This window comes from Psammomys obesus, unplaced genomic scaffold (assembly GCF_907164565.1).
Source record: "Psammomys obesus unplaced genomic scaffold, mPsaObe1.curated_primary_1811, whole genome shotgun sequence".
In the NCBI taxonomy this organism is placed as follows: Eukaryota; Metazoa; Chordata; class Mammalia; order Rodentia; family Muridae; genus Psammomys; species Psammomys obesus.
In genome coordinates this window covers 6,543,338-6,556,065 of record NW_026591450.1, presented here as the reverse complement: position 1 = coordinate 6,556,065, position 12,728 = coordinate 6,543,338, and the positions used below count along the sequence as shown (strand labels likewise).

The following is a 12,728-nucleotide window of genomic DNA, read 5'->3' as shown; positions in this document are numbered from 1 at the left end:
AAAAATATATAAAAATATATATATATATATATATATATATATTTTTTTTAATTTATAAATATATAATTTTATATATTTTTTTTTTTTTTTTTTTGTCCCAATGAAACAGACAATTTCACTGATCTCTTGTTAATCAAAGCTGATTCTTTAGCCCCAGGAAATCGGCTCTTAAACCAAATCTCACATGAATGGCCCCTATCCCAGGTCTTTTTTGTTTTTGTTTTTCGAGACAGGGTTTCTCTCTGTAGCACTGGCTGTGCTGGACTTACTTTGTGGACCAGGCTGGCCTCGAACTCACAGAGGTCCACCTACCTCTGCCTCCCCAAGTGCTGGAATTACAGGTGTGTGCCACTGCATCCAGCAGGATGAGTGTTTTAAAATTTTTTTACCATAAAAATACGTATACGCTGAATAATGATGACACTTATATAAAGTATTTCTCAAATTTATTTAACTTTTCAGTGTAGTATTTAATTACACAGCATGGATAGAGGATATAGTTAGGGGCATGCCGGAGGTCCTGGGCCAGAGTCATACAACAAAAACAAAAATATCAGAACCAGTCTCTATTTCTCACCCTGCTAAGCCTTCCACAGTACTATATGTTTATAATCTGAGCATCCAGGAGGTGGAAGTAGAAGAATTAGGAGTTCAAGACTGGCCTTAGCTTCATAAGTTCAAAGTCACACTGGGCTACATGAGATGCTATCTCAACAAACAAACACGCCCCCCCCCAAAAAAAAGCAAAACAAGCAAAAAACCCAAACACCAAGCTCTGTAAACTATGTTTACAGATTAATGTTCTGTTAATGAAATACATCTTTGCCTCTTGTAACTTAATGCACTGTAGATGTTCTGAGCATTTGCATACTCTGCAATTCAAGAAGGGTGAGGTTTTTAATACTGTGCTCAACTAATAAGAAAAAGATGCTTTTAATAGTTTGTTGACTGCACCTGTGTGGTGTTTGGCTAGTTTTAAGCCTCTTAAGTATTAGTAATGCCTCCTTTTCCCTTTTGCTTATTATTATTAGCCTAGACTCTGATTTCTCAGTTCTCAGGTGCACTGAGCTTGCAAATGGCAGGTTTCTTGGGCTCCGGAACAAGAATGAAGATATTGTCTCTCTACATGCCCCTTCAACCATATGTCCACCCAACCTTAGAACATGTCAGAAGTTTTTGATATCTGGAATCTGTCTTGGTAGGAGAACTTTTGGAAGATAGTATTTTTTGTGGTTTTGTTTATAAACTACTGTGCTCCACATCCCTGGAGCTTTAGCTGCCTAAAGCTGCTTGAGGTTTTTTTTCCTCCTGAATTGTTGACTGGGTGAATTAGCTGCTTGTTTGATCATTTGAAAATGGGGACAACAGATCCACTTCATACAAGTGTTTTGAGCACTAAATAAGTGGCCTGAAGTATCAGTGATTTTCATTATTCAAGCATTTAAAAAGTCATTTGCAGGGTTGTGTACAGAATAGACGATTGCTCAGTTAGCAGAGTGATGGCTATGCAAGCATAACCTGAGTGTATTCTCCAGAAACCATGCAAAAGGCAGGCATAGTGAAAACCCTAGAACTGGTGAAATGGAGAGAGTGGAGCCCTGGGCTCACTAGCCAGCCAGCCTGACATAATTAGCAAGGCCCAGGGTCCAGTGAAAGGCCATGTCTCAAAACAAAATAACAAAAGAAAGTAGATGGCTCCCGAGGATGACACTTGAGACTGACCCCTGGCTTCTCATGACGTGAGTGCAAACTGCTCCCCGCACATATGCACGGTATGAACTAGTGAACTGATAACTTTCAAAAGCCATCCCGCTCAGGAACCCCATATAGACACTTTTTACTTCTATTTCCTTCCACCTACTAAAGGACTAATCAGTAATTTTTTCCTTGATTGTCTCAAATAAAATAAGTCAGATAGAATAAATGTATCTCATAACTACTCTCTGTCACTGTGCCAACTTCACATTAGCATTAAAAATAACTTAGATAAATTACCCTACAGAGAAGAAAGAGTTGTTTTGATTCACATAAATGGGGGTTTCAGTCAGTGATTGCTTGGGCCCATTGCTTTAGGCTTGTGATGGTGACCTAACATGGTGAAAGAGCGTCATGTATGAGAAGAAAAAAGGAGGGAGAGAGAGAGGAGGACAACGAAGAAGAAGAAGGGTCCTTTAGGCTCAGTGGCCTAAAGACCTTCTAGGCCCCACCTTAAAAAGTTTCCACAACTTCTGGGCTAGGGATTAAGACTTAACACATAGGTCTTCAAAAAAAACATTCTAGATACAAACTATAGCAATTAGTTAATAGATATGACATATGTCAGGTAATACAGTATAAGTGTAATGTAAGTTGATTGTGACAAGGTAAAAATATAAGAAAACAGATGTCCCAATGTGACTACCACACTGTTAAAACATTTTTTAAAAAGCAATTTGTTTTTAAAATGTAAAGAAGGGCATAACAAAACTCCATGTATCCACCATTTACATAAGTATTAAATATTATGAAAGCAGATGAAACCTAACTGTGTCACTCATCCAGATCACATTCCTTTTATTCCCTCAAAAGGAAATGGAGGGAGCCAGGGCCACCTGCCATGCCCCAGCTCATGCCTACTGGTATTACAGAGTCCTGCCAGCTGCATGTGAAGGCTGGATTGCTCTGTAAAGACATTTAATAAAACCCTGCCCCAAGCAAATAAAGGAAACAGAGGGTTGAGGGTGGAGCTCAGTAGAGCACTTGACTTGCATGCACAAAAGCCTGGGTTCCATCCCTAGAATTACATGACAGCGCACACCTGTGGTGCCCCCAACACAGGAAGAGCAAGAGTTCAAAGCCAGCAGCCAGGTATGGTGACTCAGGCCTTTAATCTCAGCACTCTGGAGACACAGGCTGGTGGGGTTCTGTGAGTTCAAGACCAGCCTGGTCTACATAGTGAAACTGTATCTCAAAAAAGAAGATGCAAATGGCAAATTTAGATTTAGTATTTACTTCTACATACTTACTCATAAACTATATCCATGTATACATACACACATACATATACCATACTTAACAGTGTTTTATGTTTAAATTTTTATATCCACAAATTATAATTTTTGACTTAAAATGTTACTTATGAACTAGGCGTGGTGGCACACACTTAGAACCCAGCACCTAGGGAGCTAAGGCTAGAGAATCAAGAGTTGGAACTCAGCCTGAGCTATATAAAGACCCCGTCTCTACAAAAGCAAATAACAGTAGCTGGCCCTGGTGGAGGGGGCACAGGTGAGCAGGCCCTGAGGGCAAGAGCTCTGGAGAGCTGGCCCTGCTACTCGTCTGTCATGAGATGTTGTGGGTGCCATCTGTTGTAGTCAGGTAACCCTGACCCCTCACTGGCTATAGCCCACTGTGGAGAGCTGGCCTCAAGGGTGCGAGAGCGGGAGAGTTGTCCCAGCCTCTCACTGCAGCACTTGGGAGAGTGGGCTGCCTTGACTGGGCAGCATAGTGTAGTTGGCTCTGGAGGCGTGCGTGGGACCCTGTCTCCTGCTGATGGCAACACTGGGTTGCCTAGCCAGAGCAGTGCTGGGGAGTTCACCTTTGTGGTGTGGATTAGGGAGAACTGGTGGACTGGCCAGCTCCAGGGCTCTGAGACAGCCCACCCCAAAATCTCTATCATCTTCAAACAATTGGGACTTGTGAAAGGGCCAGTCCTGCTGTTCCAAAGCTGCAGGATCTCCATGACACAGGACAACAACAAGATAACTGGGAGGAGTCCTCCCGAGGATCCAGTATAGATGGTGTCACAGAGGCCAGAGATCCTGGACCAGACCAAGGACTCCTTGCTAAGAACATTTGCAACATTTGTGTGGACAGAGGGCTATACTGTGGGACACGCTGTGACATAGCACAGCTTCTACGATGAGATGTCTTCTGTTTTGTTTTTTGTTGTTATTGTTCGTGTGTGTGTGTGTGTGTGTTTAATTTGGGAGGGAGGTTTCTATGGAAAGGGAAAGATATAAGGGGAAATGAGCTGGACTGGAATCAATAAAAAGTTTTAATAAGCTTTTGCTTCACTACCTTATAGCTAGCCTGTGGCAGCCATTCCAAATAATGCATTCATTGTGTCTTTTCTATAGAAAAAATAATTTTCCCTCTTTGATGGGAGGGAGAGAATGTGCTGTGGAAGGGACAAATCAGAGGCTTCTGCGTTAGTCAAAGTTTTGGAGGAAAGGGCTAACAGGCAACAGGCTTTGCACTGCCCAGCAAGTGGTATAGTCCTGAGCCACACCTCAAGCACTGCCCCCCCCCTTAAAATATGGGCAGTAAGCATGTGAGACTTTTGACAAGACGGTCTTTTCCTTATCCACCCACTTCTGCTCCATAAAACCATATAATTAGCAATTAATTAAGCCAGGTCTCATTTGAAAGTGATATCGGTAATATTACCACAGACAACAAACACTAATTAAGAACTATGGGTCTTAAGGCCAAGCCAACCACTTACAAGTTTCCCGGACCTTTTCTTCCCTGTTTCTTTACCTCTTTGCTAGACTGCCCTGATGTACCTGAACTACACATAGAATTCCTTGAGGCCCTGAAATTAGTCAATGTATCCAGTCAGCAATATGATCAGGTTATCCGGATGGCCCAGTATCATCTGGAAGACACCACGTATCTGATGGAGAAGATGCGAGAGCAGTTTGGATGGGTGTCTCTACTGGCAAGCCATAACACAGTGATGGGGGGCATCTTTAATTCAACAAAGGTAAGGAACTCCAAGCAGAAATGGCATGTGCTACCTCTATTTTGCTAGTTACTAACTGATTACAGCCGAATTTGAAAATAAGCTGGAGAAGAATACACATTGCTCCATTGTGGCTGTACCCAAGCCCACTTAACCCAGTGTGTGCTTCATGGTCTAGAAAGCTGTGCGTGGTGGCTCACATCTTATTGCACTGGTGTTTTGGCTGCAAGTATGTCTGTGTGAGGGTGTCAGAGCTTGGAGTTACAGACAGCTGTGAGCTGCCATGTGGGTGCTGGGAATTGAACCCAGGTCCTCTGGAAGAGCACTCAGTGCTCTTAACTGCTGAGCCATCTCTCTAGCCCCCTGCCCGCATCTTTTACATCAGCTACCCATAAGGCTGAGGTAGGAAGATTTTAGTTCAAGGTCTGAATGGGCTACAAAGTGAGTTCTTTGCCAGCCTAGACAACTTAAGTAAGACCCTGTCTCAAAACAACACAAAAGATTTTAAAGGGCTATAAATGTAGCTTATTGGTGGATTCACCTAGCATTTCTGGGTCCTGTACTGAAGTGGGATGAGGCCATAAAATGCAAAATGAATTTATATCTACATTGACTAATTCTTCTCATAGAAACAGGATTATAGCTAATAGTGACAACCCTAAACTAATAGATTTTAAGAGAGAAGAGTTTTAGGTAAAGTTCAAAATTGGACACCAGCAGCTAGAGAGATGCCTCAGCAGCTAAGTGCATTTCTGATCTTTCAGAGAGCCCAGGTTCGATGTTCAGGTTTTCAGTTTTCCTGATGTGATATTCTGTTCTGGCCTTCTTAGGGACCAGGCATGCATGTGATATACAGATATAAATTCAGGCAAAACACCCATATACATAAACAAAAATTTTAAAATTAGACTCTGAAGCTTAACAGCTGAGAAATACTAGAAAAGGTCTTTAACCTTTCTAGGCCTCAGTTTTTTCACTAAGATGGGAATAATGGAATCCACATTAAAATGTTTGCTTGTAAAGCTAGTGCATTTCCTTAGTTACTAAAAAAAAAAAAAAAAAAAAAAAAAAAAAGTAAATCATAGCACTTAATTCTTTTTGATACAATAAACTAAGTCACTGTCTTAGTGTTCTATTGCTGTGAAGATACAACATGACCCAGGCAGCTCTTATAAAGGAAAACATTTAATTGGGGCCGCCTTACCTTTTCAGAGGTTTAGTCCAATACTGTCATGGTGGGAAGCCTGGCAGCGTCCAGGCAGGCATGGAGCTGAAGGTTCTATATCTCAATCCTCAGGTAGCAAGAGGAGACTGTGTGTGCCACGCTGGGTGTAGCTGGAGCATCTGTGACCTCAAAGCCCACTTCCACAGTGACACTCTTTCTTCGACAAGGCTGTACTTAATAGTGCCACTCCATATGGGCAAGCATTCAAACACATGCGTCTATGGGGACATACCTATTCAGACCACCACCAGTCAACTTATGGATTAAGTAGTATCAGGTCTGAAGAATTAAATATTGGTGGCTCAGTGGTTAAGAGCACCTGTTGTTCCTGAAGAGGATCCAAGTTTGACTTTTAGGAAGCACATGGTGACTCACAGTTGTCCATAACTCCAGTTCTAGGACATCTGACACCCTCTTCTGACCTCCTCAGGCACCAAGCATGCAAAGCACTTAGTACACAGATGTAATGTGAGCAAAGCACCCATAACACAGAACATAAAATAGATATAAAATGTTTTTAAACTAAATATCATCTAAATTATGCTGTCATCTTAAATTGCATCTGTGCTGTGACTCCCACATTTGCTCACTCTGTGCTGCATAAAACTGGCTGACTTCGTCCTCAGCCATGCATGCCTATGACCACGCACAATTAAGTAAACCAAAGTGCTACATTAATTCCAGTGGGGTTAGCACGGGTGGAAGGGTCCTTAAAAGAACCTGGCTACAAAACATACAGGGCATAGCAACTAACAGTGCAACAACGCTCTGTGCAATATGTGATGTTCCGTAGAGGAACAGAACTGATAGAGTGAAATAAAATATTACAAAGGGGTTTATTATACTGACTTACACGATAGGAACTAGGTAGTTTGACAACGGTGGTCTGTATATTCAAGAGGCCGAGAACCAGCAGCTACTCAGTCCACTAGGCTAAGAAGCCTCAGCAACAACCCCTCTCTAGTGTTGAAATCATGGAGGACTCCTGGAGAGTCATTGGTCCACATTGGAAGCTAAAGAAGCTGGGCTGTGAGAGCAGCAGAGGATAGCAGCTGTGGCGGCAGCAGCAACAGCATAGCAGACGCACTCACCAGGAAGGAGTGAAGGCGGGCGGCAAAGAGCCACAGCTTTTTCCTCTGATCTCTTTATAAGAGGGTGGCAGCAGGATGGTGCCACATACAAGTAATCTATCCAGAAAATACTGTCACGGGCTCATCCAGAGGCATGTCTCTTAGTTGACTGCAGCTATAATCAAGTTGACATCAAGGTTTGCTACCACAGTGCCCTATTACCCACTCCTGCTCTAGCCACCGACTGTGATTCAGAATGCTATGGTGGATCTAGGTGCAGCTATCAATGCCTTGCAGCAATGTTCTTATTTGGCAATGCCCTTCCCGCCTTTTCCAGGTTGCTTCACTAATCCCCTTAAAGGTTTCACCTGGGAGCATCTCTTTAGCAGTCAGCTCATGTTGGAACCTCAGCCTGTTTTTAGGGGATCTGACATTTTGCTCTTTGTCAACATTCAAATTGTAAGCCATGCATAGTTTGAAAACTAAGCTTAGCTACTCATAACAAACAGGTTTTTTTTTTAAAGTTAAGCTTTGAGGTAAATGTCTGCACTCTTCTCAGCACTTAAGACGTAGAGGCAAGAGGATCAGGAGTTTAAGGCTGGCCTCAGCTGTGGAAGACTGTCTCAAGAAATCAAAACAAGCCTAGTATGGTGGTACACACCTATAATCTCAGTAGCCTAGAAGCTGAGGGAGGAAGATTTCAGAGAGTTCAGGGCCAATCTGGGCTATATAACAGGTGTCAGACTAGGTAGGGCTGTATAACAAGATTGCCTCACCTCATTCCCATGTTTGAGGATCTGGGCTCCATCTGGGCAGGTCATGAGGTAGATGGATAAAAACAAAGAAAGGGATGAAGGGAAGGGGGAAATGGAAGAGTAAGCAAAAAAAATTTTTTTAAAGAAAAGGGTCTTATTTACCTCACAATTCTGGAGTCTGGAAAGCCCAATATCAGCTTCTTAGCTTCTGGAGTGAGTCGTGTGGTGCTCTGTGCGTGCCAGGAAGGAACAGCCAGCAGAATGGAAATAGAACTTGTATGAGAGAGACTGAGGCGTTGGTAAAGGGGGAGGTGCCTCCTCACAGCCTACAGCCTGTGCTTAAGAGTAACTGGGGCTTGGAGATGGAACTCACTGCAGTGAGCCTTGTCCCCTCATAAAGGCCCCAACAGCTCTCAGTAACATTACAGAGAATCAAGTTCCAGCGTGAGCTTTGGAAGGGATAAATCACATCTAAACCATAGAAGGTAATAGTACTCCATTCCCCAGTTTTCAGATGAAAGCACAGAAGACTGCTCACACAGAGTGAGCATTAGAAAGAAGCCTGATGGGAAATAGTGTGGGTTCCCCCCACCCCAACAGAATTGGTAGGCTCAGCTACCTTGATAAACGAAAGAATGGCTTATATAAGCTATTCTTCTCAAAGCAGCTCTTATTTCATCGTGTAAAGAAAGTGCAAATCATAGACCTGCAAGTGTTGAAGCCTTCTGTCTGAACGTCACAAATTATAACAAATAAAGAAGTTATACCCCTTGCTTATTTATAGTTTTTATAGTTGTTTACTATACAATTAATTATGTGTTAGACTAGGCACAGATGTTTATGGCATTTATTTGTTAGATTTACTGAAAGGACAGTAAGTAGATAGGACACAGATATTCCTTTATAAACCAGAATTGCAGCCAAGCATGATGGCATGCAGCTGAAAATCATAGCACTTGGGAAATGGAAACAGGAGGATCAGGAGTTCAGAGTACTCCTCAGTTACGTAGGAAGTCCAAAGCCAGCCTGAACTATATAAGCCCTTTTTCAAACACCAAAAAAACCCAAAACCAAACAAAAATAGAATTATTAAATTTGTTATTTTAATTTGCCCTTTATGTTTTTGATAGAGGAATTTATGGGAAAACATTTTTAAAAATAGTTCTGTTAATGTTATATCAAGTTGGATTTAAAGTTTAGTTCCATTAAAATGGTTAAAAAGACATTATATGCACTTGTTAATTTATTGAGAGGAACTAAGCCAGATGTAGTAGCACATGCCTGTAGGTGTGGCCTTCAGAGGTGAGGCACACTGAAGTTACCCTGAATATATAGTGAGACCCCTTTTCAAAACCAAATCAAAGAAAACAAAAGCAGGGGGAAAGGGAGAGAGGGGAAAGGGGCGAGAGAGAGAGAGAGAGAGAGAGAGAGAGAGAGAGAGAGAGACAATTGCTTCTTGCCAAATCACACATAAAACCAAAACCTTACATTCCCTAGAAAAATTACAAAATTTGGCATTCCACATTAATGTCTGTAAAACAAACAATAGTATTCATTAAACACTTCAGCAGCTCACTTGGGTTCTCTGACTTCTCTTGGGGACAGGTGGTGTCCTTATGTGAGTGGAAGTCAAAGGACAACTTTTGGGAGTGGGCTCTTTTTTTCCATCACGTGGATCCCAGGGACCTAGCTGAGATCATCAGGCTTGGCAGCAAGCACACTTCCCTGCTGATCCATTTGGTTGGCTTATGTTATTAATATTGAACATATGCTAGATTTGAAAAACTTTTTATTCTGTAATCTTTCTTCTTCTTCAGGCAGTTCCAAACATTCATGGAGGAATGTCTTCCAAACAGGATGGAATTATGCCTTCCTCTAACGTCACAGTCCAGAACCTTCCTGAAGAAAGTGCTGAGGGCGCAAACATCATTGACTATGTGGTAGCAAAACTTCAGCAGCATTTTAAGGGACATTTTAAAGCTTGGTAAGAGAGTAGCTGATTAGGAGAGCTTTGTTGATAGGGTAGGTGACTCATAAAAAGAAATAACTGGAAATACAAGAATTGGGGAGGAGCTATCAAATTTGTCGATGTTAAAAGGCTGTGTAAAATGTTCCTAGAAGGTCACACACACACACACACACACACACCCCTTTTCCTAGCAGAAGTTGGCAGATCTCATGGATGCAAGGCTAGCTTAGTCTCCATAGCCAGTTCCAGGCCAGCCAGGGCTACATAATGGGACCATAGGAATGTGATGTCTTGGAGACTCATATATTAACAGTGGGGATATACGTTGGTTTTCCCTTTTATTATTTTCCCTCATTTTTGAGACAGACCTTTGTTACAACATCCAAGCCAACTGACCTCCAGGTGTGACTGACCACACCCAGCTGGCTTTGCTATTTAATTATATAGCTAGAGTCATACAAGTCCTTTTTCACCTTTTTCTACTTCTGGAATCAATGTAAGGAATCAGCTTAAATTTGATTGAAAGTTCCCCCTTCAAGATTTATATTTGGAAAATTAGTTAAAACAGTAAAATATTTAAACTAGTAATTCTGTTTCTTAGAATCCAACCTAAAAAATCAATAGGAAATGTGAATAAAAAAATAAATGATAGCAGTAGTTTTGTTAAAATGGCAAGGTTACAGCTAAATTGTCTTTTACAGGCATGGAGATTAGGCGGGGTGTGTTTGTGCATGCCTCTGATCCCAGCTTTTGGGAGGCCAGCCTGGTCTACAGAGCTATTTCCAGGACAGGCAGGGCCACATAGAGAAACCCTGTCTCAAAAAAACCAACCTCCCCTCCCCCAAAAGGTGTGGAGAATGTGATTCTGTTACTTTTAGAATTATGAGGCTGTAACTTAAAAAGAATTAAGGTGGATGTGTTATTCTGTGGCTGGATATTCACCTAGCACGGATGAGGCCTGGGTTTAATCCCCAACCACTGAAAATAATAAATGAATGGATCTAGACATATATATGTATATATTTAGAACCCTCTTCTGGAATGCATCCTAGGTTCCCGATGTTTCATATCAGTTTGTGATGTGTTTATTTTGCTGTTCCACACTTGGGTTCACACACAAGCTCCACAGTTAGAGAGTGCAACACAATGTCTTATATATCTGGAGTATCGATAACATCATTGTTATAAAAAAAAAAAACCACACGCATTTCGTTAAATAGGATAATGGGTCATGAGTAACAGAAGTGCCCTGGACCTGCGTGTATGCAGAGTTTAGTTTCACAGCTGAGGAAGGGACCATCTCTTTTATTTGTTTGGTGCTGGGGATGGAATATAGGGTGTTGAGCTTGCTAAGTACATACTTTGCCACCGAGCTACACCATAAAAATTCAGGTTCAATAAATCGGAAACTGTGAAGTTAAGAATATCCATGTGAGCGCTGCGCATGGTAGAGGCAGGACACTCAGGAGTCAGAGGTTATCTTCAGCTATATAGAGAATTTCAGACAGCTTGGGCTATCTCAAAAAACCAAAAGGTCTATGTGGGGGAAAATATTCCTACCTGAACCTAGAAAAAGGAGAGGGGGAAAGAAAGTAGTAGAGAAGAGGAAGGGGGTCCGGGAAAGAGGAGAGGAAAGGAAAGGGTAATAGGGAGTAGATACAGTCAAATTATGTTACATATGTATATGAAAATGAAGCCTATTATTTTATGAAATTAATATGCACTAACAATGTCCACATGTGGGTTTTGTATTACTTTGTATATATGAATTTTTATGAAAGCTATAAACATTTACCAAATTACCTGTTCTGATATTTTACACCAGCAAAAAAACAAAAAACAAAACAAAACAAAAAACTACACTAAGACGATAGTTTTAAATATTACTATTTTGACTATAGCTTGTAAAAGAATTTTAGTTCAGATCATGGCTGCTATGGCAAGAGATCATATCCTTTTAGGTCTGTGTAATCCAGCTGAAATAAAAACATGCCTTTAATCTAGGAGACAGAAGCAAAGAGACCTGAGTTCAAGACCAGCCTAGTATAGAGCAAGTTTCAGGTAAAGAAAAGCTTAGGTCCAGGTGTGCTGGTACACGCCTTTAATCCCAAAGAAGGTAGGTAATGTTAGTTTGCAGAAGAAAGCATCCATGTTTCAAAGTGACGTCTAATTGAGTGGCAGAAAAGATGAATCAGAGAAAGATTTGATAGAGTAGGATATGCCTAACTCTGAGGAGAAGAGGGAGAAAAGGGAAGCTACTCAATGGGGGTTGGAGGTGGGGAGAAGAAGAAGGAGGGAGGGAGGAGAGGAGGCAGTTTTACCAGGACAGTAATAGAGTTGTAGAAAGAGAGAACACAGGTGAAGACAGAAGGAGGTAGGAGATTAGAGCAAATTGCTGGAGTTAGTTGGAGGCCAAGCAGAGAAATTCAGGATCCAAGAAAAAGTTGGATTGAATAAGTCAGCTGCGAGAGGAGTTTGAGCCAGAACAGTTGAGTTGAACCAGCCATCCCAGAGCTCAGAAAGAATATGGTAAACTTACTAAGCAGTCAGTAAGTCTCTGAGGCTGAAAACATTCTAGGTTAGATTGTTCAGAGGCTAGAAGCTTCTAGGACTAGGACTAAACTAGCAAATGGAGGCAATCATTCTCCAAGACAACAACTGAATCGGGTGAATAAAAGTTGCTTTTACAATAGCTACTTTTGTTTAAAAGATAAGATGTAATACATCCTGCATCCAACAAGAATTATCTCGTTAGCTGAAACCTGCAAATCCTAAGATATAATACAGACTCATACAGTAAACATTAATTATAGGCAAGTATGTTAGCCCTGTGTTAGGAAGGAGTGTTAATGTTCTTATGTTGACTAATAACTAGGTATATTGTGTTAAAAATGAAAATTCTTTCTGTTGTGCTTGTTTTTAAGCTATTTTTGTTTGGGGTATTTAAGCTTCTTCCTCCCTTCCACCAACCCTTTAACCCTAG

At 41.4% G+C, this 12,728-nt stretch overlaps 1 protein-coding gene across 1 annotated transcript in view; it reads left to right on the top strand.

Annotated features, from left to right (window-relative positions):
• Positions 1–9,764, top strand: part of Clul1 (clusterin like 1) — a 25,910-nt gene extending 16,146 nt beyond the window's left edge. The window contains exons 6-7 of the mRNA XM_055610097.1: positions 4,533–4,747; positions 9,594–9,764. Coding sequence (XP_055466072.1) covers positions 4,533–4,747; positions 9,594–9,764 — 386 coding nt within the window. The remainder of the gene's footprint in view (positions 1–4,532; positions 4,748–9,593) is intronic.
• Positions 9,765–12,728: the final 2,964 nt, after the last annotated feature.